This window comes from Protomyctophum parallelum (assembly GCF_964188405.1).
Source record: "Protomyctophum parallelum genome assembly, chromosome: 2".
In the NCBI taxonomy this organism is placed as follows: Eukaryota; Metazoa; Chordata; class Actinopteri; order Myctophiformes; family Myctophidae; genus Protomyctophum; species Protomyctophum parallelum.
In genome coordinates this window covers 54,087,816-54,105,479 of record NC_139699.1, presented here as the reverse complement: position 1 = coordinate 54,105,479, position 17,664 = coordinate 54,087,816, and the positions used below count along the sequence as shown (strand labels likewise).

Genomic DNA, 17,664 nt, shown 5'->3' with positions numbered 1-17,664 from the left:
ATACAAGCACTGGGAAAATATACAATATACAGTGAGGGAAATGGGGTGGGGGGGGATGCACCCACTACATCGGGTGCTTAATACCACATGGTTACATTTTCAAGTCAAGAAATCCCCAAATTAATATATATATTGTTTGCGGACCGCCATCTGAAAACATGTTATGTCAGGAACCCCCAAATACAAGATTTGTGTTAATTTTCCAAATGTACTAAAATATTGTTTTTTTAATAGAAGATCTACAAGCTCACAAGTGCTCGCTCGCTTCGTTTGGTTTTCATAGACCTGGTCGCTTATTTCTCTCACAAACTCTGGCAACACTGTATCCAGACCGGATAATCCGGTTTGCCAAAACAAAAAAACAAACAAACGTAAAACGACGAGAGCCTGCTTGGCGCGTTGGAGCTGTGTTTTTATGCTTTTATCATTTCATGTTTTCATAAGATTCAACCGCATAGATTCACTGCTGTCGGTTGTAAGTAGTCTGATGTACGTTACTGACTAGTTTAAGTAATGCTAATTCACATTCACGGTGTAACAGTTTCCTGTTTCCACCATGCAACTGATCTGAAGTTGGCTAAAGGCTAGCTTGTAGCGTTCCCCGATGTTGTGTTGTTGTGCCTACAGTAGACCAGTCTTTACTCTTTAAACCTTTTCATGTCTAAGACCGCTAAAATAATGTGTATTTCAATTTGTTCAACTCACTACGTAGCTAAACTAAAACGAATAAACTCAATGTAATCTTTATATATAGGGTGCGTTCGGAAATGCGCACCGGGAGCGCACTCGCCTATTAGTTTGCATTGCACATTGCGCTCAGTGCGCTATTTCCGAACGCGCCCATAGTATAGTTACACTGCGCCTTCTACCGATATTGCCCAGAGAATTGCCTCATAGAGAATATTTTACCTCCGGTGGAAAAAAAATCCCTTTCTGGCCAAAAAGTACCGTTTATACGTGTGGTGGGGGGCTCAGAGTACGTCCACTAAGGAAAGTATGCTTTCTAATGACACAACCCGCCTTTGTTTTGGTGAGTAGCAAAAACGTTATTTTTATTTACGCTAAAGAGTAAAGACGAGAGGCTGGTCTGCAGTCATGCGAGCGGCGGAAGTTGAGAGTAACATAGCTCTAAATGCAACGCATTAGAGCTATGGACCAGAGCTAGTTTTTGAGTGGTGTAACCACTATAAACAGCTATGTGTGTCCATGGGTCTGTGACAGTGTCCAAGCCAGGGGGGCAGTCAGACAGATATTTTGTGAAGCCACAAGGAAATCGGGATTTCCTGAAAGTTCATATAATGGCCTGTTGTGGCGCTGTCATTGGGCCTAAAAAACCCCATACCATAGCCCCATAGAAGTCCATGTATTTGGGCCCAACTTCACCTAGACTGTATTACCTTAATAAACATGGTCATGAATACTTTTTGATTCCAGTCACTAGTTTAAAGTCTCATTTCTAATGTCATAATATTCTTTTCAGAAAATTATGGTCCCATTTATAAATGAAATTACCATAAATTCGCGCATGTTCTGAGGGGCGTGGCTACCGTTACAGTCTATGATCGGGATTCCCCACCCACTCGAGTCAAAATAAAAACCAACTAAGAAGAAGGGGGAAGTCCCGCCTCGTTGTCTGGGCCAGCCAATGGGCCAGCTGGGCCCAAACGGATCTAGAAAGATGGCGACTTACAATTCAAGGACTGACAGGCTTCATTTTACGTTCATGTTAGACCCGGGGAACGCTTTGTCCATATTTTTTACAGGCTATGGTCCAAGCACGAAAATAGCGTTATAGCGTCTGTTCACCACCAAGTGTTACTGTTGGTCTGTTGCACAGTTTAACACACAGACAGGCCAGGGAGGAGGGCTTGTACAGTATGTACTATGTACAGTACAGCACCACTCACTTCAGACGGGTCTGATTTTATGTTTTTCTTAACCACTGGAACCCTAGAAAATTGGCGCTTTGGCTCCTACAGTTATACAACAATATGTATGGAGCAGCCACATGAGGGTTTAATAGAAGCACATGGAAAATATATAGTGTACTTATTGTCATAATTAAATGAAACTCAATGCAAATCCCAATTAACTGTTTCTTTTCTGAATTATTTGTGAAATTTCAGGGCTGCTAACCATGTCTGCTGAGCATCAAAGAAGAGAGGGTCAGCGGCAAAGGAACAGGACCATAGCAGCCTTAGTAGCTATGGACAGCGGTGATTCCGAACCAGAGGGGTCTGCGGAGCCGAGCGCGGCCAGGGAGCCAATGTCCGAGACGGAGCGGTCCACTCCAGCGGTGGAAACTAGTGCAAACGAGGGCGCGGTGGTGGAATCGTTGGGCGGACACAATTCCAGCAGTAACGCCGCAGCAGCTGCGTTTCCAGATTCCGAGAATGAATCCGAAGGGGAACCGGAGAACGTGCTTCCGGATTCTGCGTTGCCGGGTCCTGCCGGGTTGAGAACCATTCATTCGGAAGATGAATCCGAAAGTGGAAGTGACACTGAGAAGATGGATGAAACAAACATGGACCCACCACCTTTACACGAAGACTTGGCAGCTTGGGCGAAGGCTACAAAGCCCACGACCATGGCATTAAATGAGCTACTTGACTTGCTTAGGTGCCACGGGCACAAACTTCCCAGAGATGCCAGAACCCTACTGGTAGAGGGTAATGAATGAACTCCTTATTTCCTTTTATGGAATGTAATTCATCTTATTAGTCTTGATGACATTTCTTGTTATTAAATTATTCACTGAAATTAAATGTTTTCACTGTTCTTTGGGAATCAATTCAGACTTGGAGGTTGGAACTGACAGCGACTTCAGCGATGTTGACTCAACACGGCCAAGTCAGAGTTTCCCACCACCCAAAAAACGTAAGTACGGTAGTCCATTTCAATGCATGAAACTACAGTCAAATCCTCAGTATTGATTTAACTCTTGAGTGACTGACCATTTGGTTTCATTTGTGCACTAACTGCACTCTACAAAGGAATTACTTTACACTGATAATTTTAGTCTGTACTAAGTTTGTTTATTTTTAATAGGTCACATATAACACTAATATGTTGATCTAAGATATGCACTTTCACTTCTGCCTGTTGGGTCTGGTCAGTTTGATATGCAAGGGATAATTGTCAGTGTGCTGGTTGTTGTTGAATTATAACCCCCAACGGGATGATTAAACACAGAGGCAAAGCCAGAGGTCTTCACATTTAATTTAATGTGCTATGTTTAGCTATTAAAGGTTTTATGGTCATGATTTCCCAGGATCCTCCAGACTATTCTAGGCATAAAATAATTTAAATATATTATATATATATGATATATATTTTTGTCAATCTCTATGGGAAAATTGAATGGCAGATTTTTCAGTGGTGCCAGAAAACCACGCCCACTGCTATATGCCCTATTCTCATCCGTGGCAGCAAAGCAAGCCTTGCCGAGCCATACTGCCATTGGGAGAACTCATTACCAATCACAGAGTCAATTTTCATTTCTATGCTGATGATACCCAACTATATCTTTCTGTGGCTCCAGATGATCCCTGTGCTTTAGACCCGCTGTTGACCTGTCTGTCTAGCATCAAATGCTGGATGTGTGAGAACTTTCTCAAGCTAAATGAGGATAAGACAGAAGTTCTCATAATCGGTTCTAGTGAGCAGAAAGAATCAATAATAAGCAGACATGGCAACCTGACTGTATAAAGTAACAGTACAGTAAAGAACTTGGGGGTCATTATTAATTCTGAATTGAATTTTAATTCACACATTAATCATGTTACCAAGATTGCCTTTTTTCACCTTAGAAATATTGCACGAATCAGAGCCTATTTGTCTTTGGACGATGCAAAAACGCTAATCCACGCCTTTGTTTTTTCTCGGCTTGATTACTGCAATGCACTTTTTTCTGGACTGCCTAAGAAAACAACTGACAGATTAACTTGTCCAAAATGCAGCAGCCAGAGTTTTAACTAGAACTAAGATGAGAGAACATATTACTCCAGTTTTGGCTTCACTGCACTGGCTTCCGGTTGTTTTTAGGATTGATTTTAAAATTATTTTACTTTTTTATAAAGCTCTGAATGGTCTCGCACCTTCCTACCTACATGACTGCCTGCCTAAATATGTCCCAAACCGCCCCTAAGATCTTCCACTGCTGGCCTGCTCGCTTTGCCTAAAAAAATGGCAACTAAAAAATACGGAGAAGCAGCTTTTTGCTTCTACGGGCCGACGGCGTGGAACAAACTCCCACTGTACCTTCGACAGGCAGCCTCTGTAGACATTTTTAAAGCACAGCTCAAGACCCACTTCTACACCCTTGCTTTTAATTGATCTTTTAATTTTTTTTGTTATTCATGTCCTATGTATTGCATTACTGCTCTTGTTTTTTAATGTTTATGCCTTGCTTTTCTTTTCTTTTTTTCTCCATTGCTCTGTAAAGCACTTTGAGCTGCATTTCATGTCATGAAAGGTGCTATACAAATAAAGTTTTATTATTATCATTATAGGGGCACCATCCTTGGCAGGGAATTTGTTAATAAATAGTAATACATTCATAAATTGACCCAAAAGTAACAACAACATGAAGTATTTCCTTGCTTACGGTAATGAATGTATTCCATCAACACTGTCTCTTCGGAAAACAAAGTGTCGATCATTCTGTCGTCTATTTCTCGCTTCAAATGTTTTCAAAATCATTCTTGAGAGCAACGTTTAGTTGTAAATGACATTACTTGGCTGTCATGTTGGATCAGCATAAAATTCATGCAGTGCAGCAGGTGTTCTGAGTCTTTGATTAGACGGCAGTCTGTTATTCTGCAGAAATAGCACACCTGCTGAATTCAGCGATTGACCAATCAGAATCAAGCACTCAACCAAACCGTGTAATAAACATTGTTAATTCCTTCCTCATATTGATTGATGTTGACACGTGTATATTTACACAGGACAGAGAAGAACTTACGATTCCTCCCAAAGACCAGTGGCCCACCCTCAAAGAGGCAAGTTTTGTATTTTCTTGTTCATCAGCTGACTTAAAGGGGTATTTTACTTTAAAACATTGTGGGATCATTTTAACATCTACTCTGGCTTTAGTGTACACCCCAGGCAGTTTTCCAGTTCCTTCCTTGATTCAATATTTAGTTATTTGAGATGCATTTGATCAGAGGGCTTGAGAGGTCTAGTTGGGAGAAAAGGGCATGCATTCATTTATAATTTGTAAATTTTGTTCTCACTCAAAAGGTGGCCCAAGTAGACCCGCCTTACCAGACTCATACCCAATCCCAGATGCCGGTAAGACATTTTGTTCAGTGTTCAGTTTTTACCGTTAACATATTTCACATATTTGAAGGCCTTTTTTACATATTTATTATGCTTATCCCAGCATAGGCCACTGTCTGGTTCCCAGTTAATTTTGGATCAGGGCCCTCTTGAAACTCTCAAAAACATTTGCGCCATGTGCATATTAATCAATCCATACTAAATATAACGAGTTTAAATATGGTGATATGGAGTTTTCGCCTGACCGTTACATTACAAGTTTCTTTTTTAAACATTTCAGAGTTCCAAAGGATGGTGTTGGAGATGCTTGAGGAGTTGAAAGAGCAAATTCAACGCATCAACAGAAGTATGGGGGTTCTTCGCAACCTCTCTGCTTCAGCTACTACTTCTATAAGAAGATTGGAGACTGAGGGTGAATTCAACACTTTTGACGAAGAAATGAACAATCAAGAGGAAAGGATGGTCCTGGTAAGAATTCTGAAAGCTTATACATGCATGTGAGTTGAAGTCCGTTGGATTGTGATTATTTAAAACTATATATGACATTGATTCTATTACGGTGCCACCTTTAGGTTCAACAGCTGGCCAGAATTGGTGGCTCTTCGCTGAGAGGCTGCATTTTTACAGTTATGGACAGGTAAGAAACCAATAGAATGTGTCATGTTTTCATGTCTGTTGCATATTCCATATAAAAGCAAAAAAAAAAGAAAAATGTTTTAATAATGATGATGTAAATGGTTAACATCCATGACCGAGACTCACATGGACAGAGTGTAGTGATTTTCCAGGGTTATGAACAGTGTTTTTAGCTTTACTTACTCAATAAGCAGAATTGTACTATGAGTTCATAATTGTCCAAAGCATTGGTTGTACAACATGTGGTAGCTCAGACTTAAGGCTCTTTCATAGTCTGGATTTTTGTTGGCGAGGTGACCACCGAACTACAACATGACGTCAGGAGCCGCGGTGAAGAGAGAACCATCGCCCCAGCCCTTCTCTCTGTTTTTACTCACCACCGTTCAACGTTATTTCAGCTCCGGTGGTCAGCTCACCACCGGAGCGGTGGTCACCCCACCACCGAAAATCCTGACTATGAATGAGCCTTTAGCCTCGCGTAGCCATCTGCCTTTGCGATGCATATTGCCCAAGGCAGATTAAGTCTGGCCCCTCTCAATTGTGGGAAGACTTCACAGCCGAAGTGGTGATGAGCCAACACGATTTGTCTGGAACCAGGTTATAACCAACCAGGGCCCATTATGCAAATATGGGGCGGGACATTGCTGAAAAAAAAATCTAATACTCAGAGGGACGCGACTTATATCTACGCAGTGATATTAGTATCGCTACGCGAGGCAAGCACAGACTAGTGATGCACTGTGCAAGTGGAAAAAAACGAAACGTTATATATTTGTTTTCTGACATTACATACAAATGATTCCACAGAATGATGTCCATTTCCTTAATGACAAAGTTCAACATGATGGGAGGAGGACCCCTTAGCAAGAAGCGTTTTACGAGTACGGCTCTGCATGGTGTTATTCAAGGTATTTCCACACTGACATTGTGTCCCTAATAGTGGCCTGTTTAAATGTATTGATACACACTGACTATTGAGTCTTGACCATTACTCAAGAACATGAGTTTCTACCCAGTCTAAAGCAGAGGTAACATTCCAGCGGAGAAGAGTTGACTATGTTGCAATACCAAGGATTCGGCAGTGATGTCAGGTCACTGTGGTTAGCGCCATGCTTATAAACAGCTTAGAGTTCCTTGCTACTTCCATGTTGCATGAGCAAAACGGTGGCATCACTGTCGAATCCTTAGCATCTTTATCGCAGCCTTAAGCCCCGTTCACACCAAGGAAGCTAGAAATAGCAGCTTCTTGCTTCGTGGTCCCATGTTATCTCTATGCAGAGCAGCCTTTTCGTTTTGAAGCTTGGAATGAACAGCTTTTTTTTGTTTTGCGTACTTTTTTTCTCCTCAAAACTTAACTTTGACGCAGCTTTTAAAAGCTGGGTGCTGGCTTCAGCTTCTAGAAGCTGCTTCTAGCCAATCAGAGCACAGCGTGGTTTGAGGAGGCAGAGTTTAGCTAGATAGACAAACAACTAAACAATATAGTTCAAACCGGTTGTTTTTTCGTGTCGGACCCGCTGCCTTTTTCCCCAAACTCTCCCCGGGAAGCGTGGAGGGGATGAGCAGCATGCTCTGTGGTCGTCTGCACATCCATTGTGTGTGTGTCAGTAGTAGCTGGCTGCATGTATGTTGAAACTTGGGCACCGTCAATCATACCTTTAAAACATAATTAATAGCCTTTATATCAGTTGTATGTACCCCCTCTATTTATGCAATATGTTGCCCGTGTTTTGTGATTGGTTTGCTGCGTTCTGAATCGATAAACCAATCGCATAGATAATATTTTTTTTGAGGGAATCATTTTAATTGGTTTATTGCGTAGGCCTATCGATGAACCTCATAGCAAAAGTTGAAAGACAGTAGATAGCCAGATAGATAGACCACAATCTGTGTGTGTGTGTGTGTGTGTGTGTGTGTGTGTGATATAATAGCCCTATTAACTATTATTGCTAATGTTAAGTAGCCTAAACAATCTCTCTCACACACACACACACACACCGGACTCCGTTCCGGTGATATTGATTATTTATGAAGTAATAAAAGTATGCCTACTATAGTGGTCCAAGTTTCACATAATCTGCGAATTAAAAGCAAACGGGGTGGTGGAGCACCGTGGAGGAGCCCACGACATACAGGGAAGCCGAGGGTCAGTGACAGACCGAGAGCGCCGCGATAGGGTCTCCCTTCCCCGGGAGACTTGGGACTGAATGTCCAGAACCCACACGTAAACACAAGCTGTTCTAATTGCTTCCACGACGTGCTGGATAAATACAATTGTATTTCTTTCCATACGCTCTTGCTAAATCAACATTAACATTACACACAGAGCCGCTATTTAAAAAATATATAATTTCATTCGATCTCGGTGCTTCAACTGCGCTCGGAGGGTTTCGGTCGTGGCCTGGGGAAAAGGACAGCGGAGTGGAGCAGAGGCTGTTTCCCCCCCCCCCCCCCCCCCCCCCAAGATGAGCACATGAGCCGGGGTAGACAAGGGAGTCTCGATACGTCTCGTTCGGTTATTTACAAGCATGTTTACCAAGATTATATTATTTATTTATACATAAATAGGTTATGATGTAACTAAATATATATATTTCTCCTCTATAGCCGCTATTTTACATTTTAGACTTTAAAATGCGCGTCTGCTCGGACTGCCTATTTTCTGTCTCGTCTCAAGGCCAGTCCAGGCCGCTTGACTGACAGGTACCTTGTACAAGCCCACTTTCTAAAAAAAAAAGCTGCTTCGAAATCATTTTAGCTTCGCTTTTTTTTTCCTAGCTTCCTGATGTGAACGGGGCATTAGTTTCACATGCGTTCAATGATCACAACAAGCTATTCTATTTAGTCACATTCACGACTTGGTGATAATGAAACACTAAACAGGATTATTATTCCATGGATGTCAACAATCAAGTACAACTATCAGAAGATGTAAGTCTCCCACCTGTACAAAGTAATTTCTGATACCGAACATAGCCGCTCTACAAGCTCACAATGTGTAGATATAATGCCATTTAAGGTGATATAACAATATATAAATAGCAGCCAATCATTGACTGTGTCTCGTGATTCTTGATGCACGACTACCGTTCAGCTAATCAGGATATTAGCTTTTTTCTTTTTTTAATTTTTTTTCTCTCACTTTTTCACTTTGTTTTGTATGTTTATTTTGTCTTTGTTCAGATGCTGTGATGAGTTGGAGCTCCGGTACCAGAGTCTGTTCCAACGTGACACTGTATGACATAGATTTAGCCATTGGGGACCACCTCAAACACTCTCCAGCAAGAGTGCGTGGACGCAACTGAGCATTACATAAAGCAGTGGTTCTCATAACGTCCCCCATAATTCTGAGAGCGTACAAATGGGCGCTTATGCATCTTATTTGGTTCCATTTGTATACTACAAGTTAGTTACAGACCTGTAAAGGCCGATTCATACTCCTATATAGTGCCGAAAAAAGGTAGTTCGGAGAAAGGTCCCAGACTCGAATTTAGTTTGACTCTATAAAAGTCAATTCATACTCCCTCACGGCTAGCGCCGAAGTCACTTGTAAATATTGGAGGTCCTTTACATGCATTTATGTTTATGGCTGGGAAATGAGCCTCGCACAGCAGGTACATTATCTGACTGGCCCTCGCTGCATGAGGCGGACGGTGTGTCGTCCTCCAGTTGTGTCACACAAACAAGCTGTTGTGCGTGTGTGACGTGTGTGCGTTGTGGGGAAAGGTGGTATCTTGTGTGTTGTTTCTTAATATGTGAACCACATGTTGTGTCTCTGTGTAGTGTAGCCTAGTATTGTAGCAGGTTTGTAATTATTTTTATTGTTTTATTGTTGAAGTTGTGAAAGATTGTTAGAGGAGAGCAGCAGGTCTGACAACACTGCAGCCCGCTTTGCGGAGCTCACCTCCCGGCCACAAGCATTTGGAAGTTGGCCTGTGTCTCTTCCAAACTACTGGTGTTTCCTTGGCTTCATGGCCGACAAATTGAACTCTAAGCTGGACTGAATGAATGAGGAAATACCGTGGTCTCTACAGAACCGAACAGACTTTTTTCCGCCTGTAGAATAGGAGTATGAATCGGCTCTAAGGGTCTATTTTGGACCCCCGGAAGGAACCCTGAGGGTCCTTGGAGTCCACATGTACACAGAGAATACATAGACCAAGTGTAGCGATATGGAACAGAAATGTAATTAACCCCCTCTTTTTCTTCTTAGATTTGCTAAATACAAGTTGCAACATATACTTAGTCTTAGTAACAAGTATTATAATTATTTATAATTACAAATAATCGATTATTTGCATTCAAAACGATTTGATACAGATTATTTGCATTGCAAATCGATATGATACAATGTCAAAGGATATATGTTGATGTTTACATATCACTATACTTAAATTGTTGAAATTAGGCAGTTACTGTATCTTTAGACCCTATTCACCACCATGTTGATTTTATTTTATTTTAATTGTATTTTAGTGGTGTTTTGTACTATGTTGTTGTACATTTTAAAATATTACTATTATAAAATAGTATTTTTTAAAATAATAAAATTGCAAGAGTCAGCATTAATGTTTTTATTTTTATTGAAGTTTGTCCTACACAATATAGGAGGGGTGCTAGCCCCTCCTATATTCAGCTATTCGTGTAGATCTCAGTCCTACACAAACACATTAAATTCCCATTGACAATGGAGAATTCTACGTCAGTGTCTGAGCAAATCGGCTTATTTTTGTCCACCAACATTAATTTCCCATTGACAATGAATGGAGAATGTTACGTCATAGTGTCTATTTTACATCATGATGTACGATGATAAGATCGCCCCACACTTCACACGGGTGTGAGTTTTGAGGGGTGCTAGCCCCTCCTATAAACAGCTTTTGTCCCCACGGCCCACGTCTCATATTTGCCATTGACAATGAAAGGAGAAATTAGGCACATGTGCCTCAAATATGACGTAAAATTTGTGGCAACACAAACATTAAATGCCATTTACAATGAAGGGAAACTTTACGTCATATGTAGACGAGCAAATAGGCTAACCAATCACATAAATTCAATTCAATGAGAGGAGAAATTAGGTCATATGTACCTCAAATATGATGTAAATTTTGTCCCCATGCGTCTCAATATTATAATATAATAACCGATCACATAATTTCTGTTGTTCATGAGATGATGTATAATGATAGGAGCGCCACTCACTTGTGATGTGTGATCTTTTTTATAATAAGAAGGAATTCATTATTTCAGTATGGTTATAGTTTAGTCCCAGGTTCAGATTATACATTGACCAGTCATCAGTGTGTGTTAGAAAATACACATCATGTCCATGTGTATTTCCAGACTTTAACTGTCAATTAGTAAACCTGACCTCTCGCTTTTTATGTTTGCTTTTGTGTCCCCTCCCCCGTGATGTCATGTGGCAGCCAAGTCTATGGACTTAGTTGGACGTAGTTGATGCCCCACAAAGCTGCCCCGGCATGTGAGAGTGATGTGAGTGTGATTCTTTTTAAGGGGCGCTAGCCCCTCCTATATTCAGCTATTCGTGTAGATTCCCATTCCCATTGACAATGAATGGAGAATAATGTGTCTGAGCAAACTAGAGGCTATTAGAGGTCTGCTGAAAAGCTGCCTGATGGTCGTGCCCAGAACTAGTCAGAAACCACCGGTGACTGCGCCTTTGCGGCTGCTGTACCCCCCAGGTCCTGGAATAGCCTGCCCCTGCCCATCAGATATTCCCAATCCAAGTTTTTGATTGGTGCTAACCACTCCATTAGTGACTTTCTGTGTCTGTCTGTCTGTGAAGTACCATTGCAATACCGCTGGATGGCACTGTTGAGCAGCAACACACACACACACACGCACACAGACACACACAGAGGGGCCAGGGAGGAGGGCTTGTACAGTACACAGTACAGTATAGTACAGTAGTACAGCACCACTCCGTTCAGACGGGTCTGATTTCTCAATCTTTAAGGGTTACTTACCGGTACCTTCATCCTCTTCGTCCCAAGTGGGACATAGGCTTTGACGATCTGTCTCCATAGGGACCTTGTGCTGCATGTTCTCACCTCACCATGCAAGGTTCCTCTCCTTCAGCTCAGCTGTCACAGTTCGTCGCCGGGTTGTTTTAGGACGACCTTTCTTCCTATTCCCCGCAGGTGTCTATCGTAAAGCAACCTTTGGGATACGATCCTGTGCCCTTTTCAACACAAGTCCATCAAAAGAACGGTAGCGTTGAGGTCTTCTGGTGTATGAATGGCGTTATGTGCGTACTGTATGTTGGCCGCACGTGTATATGTATATCTTGATTCTTTGTTTTTATACTGTATGTTCTGTGCGTGAGTGGCTGCACGTATATATGTATATCATGTTGATTCTTTGTTTTTATCTTGTACAGCACTTTGCTCAACCACGGTTGATTCAAGTGTGCTCTATGAATAAAGCTTTGTTTTGACTCATCCCACAGCTGGGTGGGCTTGGACTGTTGTTGGTCCAGTACAGCCAAGGGATGTGAGACCCTGCGCAGTGGAGTGGTGATGCGGGTGCCGGGTTGGAAGGCTGCCTGGACACCTCCATACAGAAACACCGGGATGGAGAGTGAAATGGTGAGGAAAACGGGAACCTGCAGCGTCACAGGTAGGTCCTTGAGGAGCGCCCTGATGAACTTACTGATCCCCTGGCCTACGTGTTTCAGAGGCTCCGTGACGAAGGCGGCGATGGTGACCAATATTGCATTGGTCGGCGGTACCAGCAGGATTGGGTTGACCATGAGAACTTCATAGTATGTCTTACAGGGGTCATCTTGAAGAGTCCATGTCATTCTGAACCACTCCTTCAGGCTGTCGCTCCAGTCAGTCTTTGTTATCCCAGTGCATTTGTCCCTGAAACTTTCCATCTTCACAATGTTGTTTTGGTGTTCGGCAGAAGCAATCTTGTAGAGGTAAAACCAGTTCCAGATGACACTGATAAAAAAGCAGATAGCAAACATTCTCTTGAATTGGACAAACCAGGAGACCACCGACCACAGTTGAGTATTAATGATGGCCACTATGACCAAGATACACAGGGACGCCTTTAAGACGGAGTCGAGCCCAAAGGTGTCCTCAAAGTGCCTGTCGGATAGGTCGACTACAGCATGCAGTGACAGGCTGCATACTACCAGCACAATGAGCATGAGGACGCTGGTACAACGAAGGGACATTTCCCAGGCTAACCAGCTAGCTAGGTGTCTGCAAACACAAGATCACCTTACACTGAGAACTACGATTTCATGAAGTACCATACTACTCAAATAAGGGTTGACTGGTTGTCTTGAAGCCCAAGAGCCATGGCAGTGGTGTCCGATTAAAACTTGAATCAAGAGGCCTAACTGCAGTGGCCCATAAAAGATACTACTCGGATACAGGTTGACCGGTAGTCTGGTTCACAAGGTGGTTCAAGGTTCTAATAAAGGACCCTGTACAAAACACCCAGCCAAATATCCTAGTTTGTACCTTCAAATAGTTCCAACAATTTCACACAAATAGATTAGAGCACGGAATAATACTCGGTTAAGTGTGACTGCTTGTCCTTTAACTTGAACCATCAGCTGACTTTATAGCAGGGTTGACGTCACAAATGGCGACATTGCTGTTTTTATCAATATATTCCGTTTGTGACCATATGGAGATCGTACATGCACATCTTTCTGCCTGTGTCCCTTTAATGCTCATATGAGTTCCGTATTTGAAGTTGGTCGGTCCCATATAGCTGTCGGATCGGCAGTTCTGGACAACCAGATCTCCATATATTTCCTACTATATGGTCATATTGGTTGGATCGCCGGTTCTGGACAAGCTCGCCAAGTTTGAAGTCTGACGGTCGGATGCTTAGAAGTCGAGAAAAGTAAAGTACAGACGGAAACACAGACAGACAGACTGGCAGAGATTATAAGAACTTGTTTGACAGTGTTCTCATCAGTGTGTGTTGGACTCATGTTCATGTATTTTCAGACATTCAACCAGTTTTAACCATCAAAAATAATTAGTAAACCTGTTTTATCATATCTAGGTATGTCAGAGAGCACAGATACAGTATGAATGCAATACACAGGTATTGAACTGTACGATTAGTAAATAATAAATAATGGCTTGAAAGAATAGCCTATATATAGGTTTATGAATTGTGATTGATGCAATTTTATAATTACCGGTAAGAAATAAAATACATATTTAATTCAAATAACCAACTTTAACTAACTCAAAAACAACAAACTGAAACTAATCATTAGTACCCTCAAAAATCACACCTGTGTGAAGTGAGGGGCACTCTTATCATCATACATCATCATACCATCATATCATCTCATTCCGGCCAATCACATTTTGCGTCCTCACTTTTCCGTCTTCACTTTGTCTTCAATGTTTGTTTACACAAACCCGGAAAGCTGGGCATAGGAGGGGCTAGCGCCCCTTAAAGGCGGAGCGATGCACAATGTAATTTCTGTAATGCATATAATACTACAGAATTCAACATAGTTTATGCTATTGCATTCATATTTGTCAAAAGTACCTCGTATTTGACAGCAAACTAGTTTGATTGGCTAATCCATTATGTCTCAGCCAATCACAATACGAGTTCTGACCTTATTGAGATGCCGCTATAAAAACAGCCGATGGAGCGACATGTGTTGATTCTTGAGAATGAAACCGGAAAAGTCCAATTGCGGGCTTGTTGATTTGTTTGGAGTTGGACCTATTTATGAAACCATAGTTCTCTGTGTTTGCTGACCTTGTGTTTGCAAACTACACAACCGCTACCTGCTTGGACAATGTCCATCCCCTGTGCCAGCTTCCTGCTCATTGTGCTGGTAGTATGCAGCCTGTCACTGCATGCTGCACTGGGTCAACACGACGACTCCATCAACCATTCCGACTCCATCAACCATTCCGACATGCACTTTGAGGACACGATTGACGTCGGGCTCGACACCATCTTAAAGGCGTCCCTGTGTATCTTGGTCATAGTGGCCATCATTAATACTCAACTGTGGTCGGTGGTCTCCTGGTTTGTCCAATTCAAGAGAATGTTTGCTGTCTGCTTCTTTATCAGTGTCATCTGGAACTGGTTCTACCTCTACAAGATTGCTTTTGCTGAACACCTGAACAACATTGTGAAGATGGAAAGTTTCAGTGACAAATGCACTGGGATAACAAAGACTGACTGGAGCGACAGCCTGAAGGAGTGGTTCAGATCGACATGGACTCTTCAAGATGACCCCTGTAAAATGTACTATGAAGTTCTCATGGTCAACCCAATCCTGCTGGTACCGCCGACCAACGCAATATCGATCACCATCACCACCTTCGTCACGGAGCCTCTGAAACACATCGGCAAGGGGATCAGTGAGTTGGTCAGGGCGCTCCTCAAGGACCTGCCTGTGACGCTGCAGATTCCGGTCCTCCTCTTCATCATTATACTCTTCAGCCTGGTGTTTATGTACGCCGGTGTCCAGGCAGCCGTCCAGCACGCCATCACTCCGCTGAGCAGACTTCGAAGGGGCCCGGCCCCTCCCCCTCCACTGGATGTGAAACACGACATGCTAGCGGTGGAGGATGCCGCCAGCATACCCGAAGATCCTGTAACCAATAGGGAAGGTCCAATAATAGAGGAGATCCAATAGAGTCAGAATAGGAGGAGGGAGGAGCCTGCCCAGGGTGTTTGTGGAGATTCAGGACAGGACTGAGTGGCCCTTCAGTGAGTAGTACTGTCCAACTCTTCTGATCCTGGAGAAGGTCCATCGTACTCTCCTGTTCGCCTGCAGAATTCCGAAGCTGTTCCAAGACCAATACTTGCCCTGGAGAAGAAGGAACTGATATTTAAATGTATGCAAGTCCATATATATCTTCACTTCAGCACGGGATTACTGCAGAGATGTTGACTGTTTGATCCTGTGAAGACTTTACTCTATACCACCACAGCCTTACAGTAGTTATTGATGTCGAATCTTCATTCTTTTGCTGCCCTGAGTCTTATGCACTACCAGAGTCGACCACCAGTGGATCAGCGCTTGAGAAATCCCTCCCGGTTCAGGGGGCTTGCATCAGACCAGAGGGCCCAAACCTTGCCCAGACCCAAAGTAGGGTGTTCCAAGCGACATACTGTGAGCACCCAACACATCGCTTATATTGAAATGAATGGCAAAGTTACAGTGATCTGTCGTAAACGTTAAGTTGCGTATGCTTTGTTAAACTACCTTGTTGGATGGCCAATTTGAGGGGAAGTAAATGATTGGGCCTCTTTATTCACTTTCTTATTCTATTTTTTCCTTCGGTCTCTATAGATTTAGGGAGACTAATCTCTGTTTTGCTTTGAGATCTGCATTGCTTTAACTCTTATTTGTCTTTGTTCTGTTGAGCGTGCGTGTATGTGTCGCAATGCCGATCCGACCAATAGGTCTGTGTCATAGTGTTGGGGCTTTGTCCTTTTTGTGCCCATAATGGAGATGTCTGTTTCTGTTTGTCTACCTGTGTCCCTTTTATGCCCATTTATGTATCTGTCAGTCCTTTTATGCGCATGTACAGAAATCTCATCCATTTTAGTCCCATAAATGAGCATATCGGTTGCATCGACACGTCAAGTTTAATCAGCAAGTGGGATGTTATGAGAGTTGTCAGTGTCTCATTTACACTGAAAAGAAAGTGTTGATTTGAGGCTTTTACTGTGTAGGTAAGTGTAGCAGACACCACATTCTGCTAAATACCAAACTCGGTTTACTGAGTTCAGGTCCATGAGATATATAAAGTACTGTATCTGCCTACATCTCGGAGTCTGATATGCAATGCAGTCAGTTATGGTCATCGACAACCAACCTCTATCACTGTATTTATAGAAAGATTGCCCATAGTTTGTGAACGGACATTCAAGCTGACTGTATCGTATTGTAAATACAACCATGTTTTAGTTAACCAGCTTTCCGGTTTGTGTTGGCTTGTGATTGGCTGATCACCCCATAGCGATGATTAGATTTTTCTGAGTAAAGTACACATTGAAGATAAAAGTGAGGGCAGAAAAGTGAAGACGCCAAAAGTGATTGGCCAGAATGACTTTTGTGATGATTTGATTGGCTGAGCACGGAATGTGATGTATGATGATAAGAGCGCACCTCACTTCACACAAGTGTGATTTTTATAGAAATGTACATTTACACATTTATCATTATACATGATATAATAGTGGAGTATGCCCTGTTCTGTCTGTTATGTCTTGGTAAGTTGGTAAAAGTGCATTTCATTCAATATTCTTGCCTTCTAATTTAGCATTGATTTTACAATATAAATTGGGGGTCCCAGAGATAGAAATGCTATTAAATGGGGGTCCGTAGACTAATGCATGTCAAACTGGGGTCCTTGAAATTAAACGGGTTGAAAATCACTGCCATAAAGATTTTCTCTTATGGGGGGGTCCCTGGCATATATTTTCAAACGGGGGTCCGCGGGCTAATTAGTGTAAATTTGGGGGTCCTTGACATGAAAAGGTTTGAGAACCACTGGATTAGGTGATGTTTAGGTGATCTAAAACAAACGGTGACAAAACAAAAATTACATTCTCTTTATTGTTAATAGCATTTAATGTTTGTGTTAGGGACAAGATGACGTATATTTTCCCTTCAATGTCGATGGCGTTTTTAAAACAAACAAACTAAAAACAAACATTAAACCTGTATATTATAGGCCCTTCAAAAATACAATACCATATAGGACC

General features: G+C 42.2%; 3 protein-coding genes across 3 annotated transcripts; 2 read left to right on the top strand and 1 right to left on the bottom strand.

Moving 5' to 3' along the window:
* Positions 1-340: 340 nt before the first annotated feature.
* On the top strand, positions 341-10,478 carry LOC310853578 (uncharacterized protein). The gene is made up of 9 exons (XM_083757960.1): positions 341-475; positions 2,127-2,669; positions 2,797-2,877; positions 4,950-5,003; positions 5,245-5,295; positions 5,564-5,751; positions 5,856-5,920; positions 6,727-6,827; positions 9,100-10,478. Exons 2-9 carry the CDS (start codon positions 2,138-2,140, stop codon positions 9,219-9,221), a joined length of 1,194 nt encoding a protein of 397 aa, XP_083614086.1. The 5' UTR covers positions 341-475; positions 2,127-2,137; the 3' UTR covers positions 9,222-10,478.
* A 70-nt stretch (positions 10,479-10,548) lies between these two features.
* LOC310854683 (chloride channel CLIC-like protein 1) lies at positions 10,549-13,123 on the bottom strand (the record flags this gene model as incomplete). The annotated part of the gene is made up of 2 exons (XM_083759358.1): positions 10,549-10,573; positions 12,387-13,123. The coding sequence occupies 2 exons, from the start codon at positions 13,121-13,123 to the stop codon at positions 10,549-10,551; spliced, it is 762 nt and encodes a 253-aa protein (XP_083615484.1).
* Positions 13,124-14,731: 1,608 nt separating this feature from the next.
* On the top strand, positions 14,732-15,583 carry LOC310854682 (chloride channel CLIC-like protein 1; the record flags this gene model as incomplete). Its single annotated transcript, XM_083759357.1, has 1 exon — positions 14,732-15,583. One exon carries the CDS (start codon positions 14,732-14,734, stop codon positions 15,581-15,583), a length of 852 nt encoding a protein of 283 aa, XP_083615483.1.
* Between the last annotated feature and the right edge of the window lie 2,081 nt (positions 15,584-17,664).

Excerpts from the sequence above, each read along its gene's own strand:
- LOC310853578 (XM_083757960.1), top strand. The coding sequence starts at position 2,138 with ATGTCTGCTGAGCATCAAAGAAGAGAGGGTCAGCGGCAAAGGAACAGG. Across the intron at positions 2,878-4,949 it reads TTTCCCACCACCCAAAAAAC|GACAGAGAAGAACTTACGAT; the intron begins GTAAGTACGGTA and ends ATATTTACACAG. Across the intron at positions 5,921-6,726 it reads ATTTTTACAGTTATGGACAG|AATGATGTCCATTTCCTTAA; the intron begins GTAAGAAACCAA and ends ATGATTCCACAG.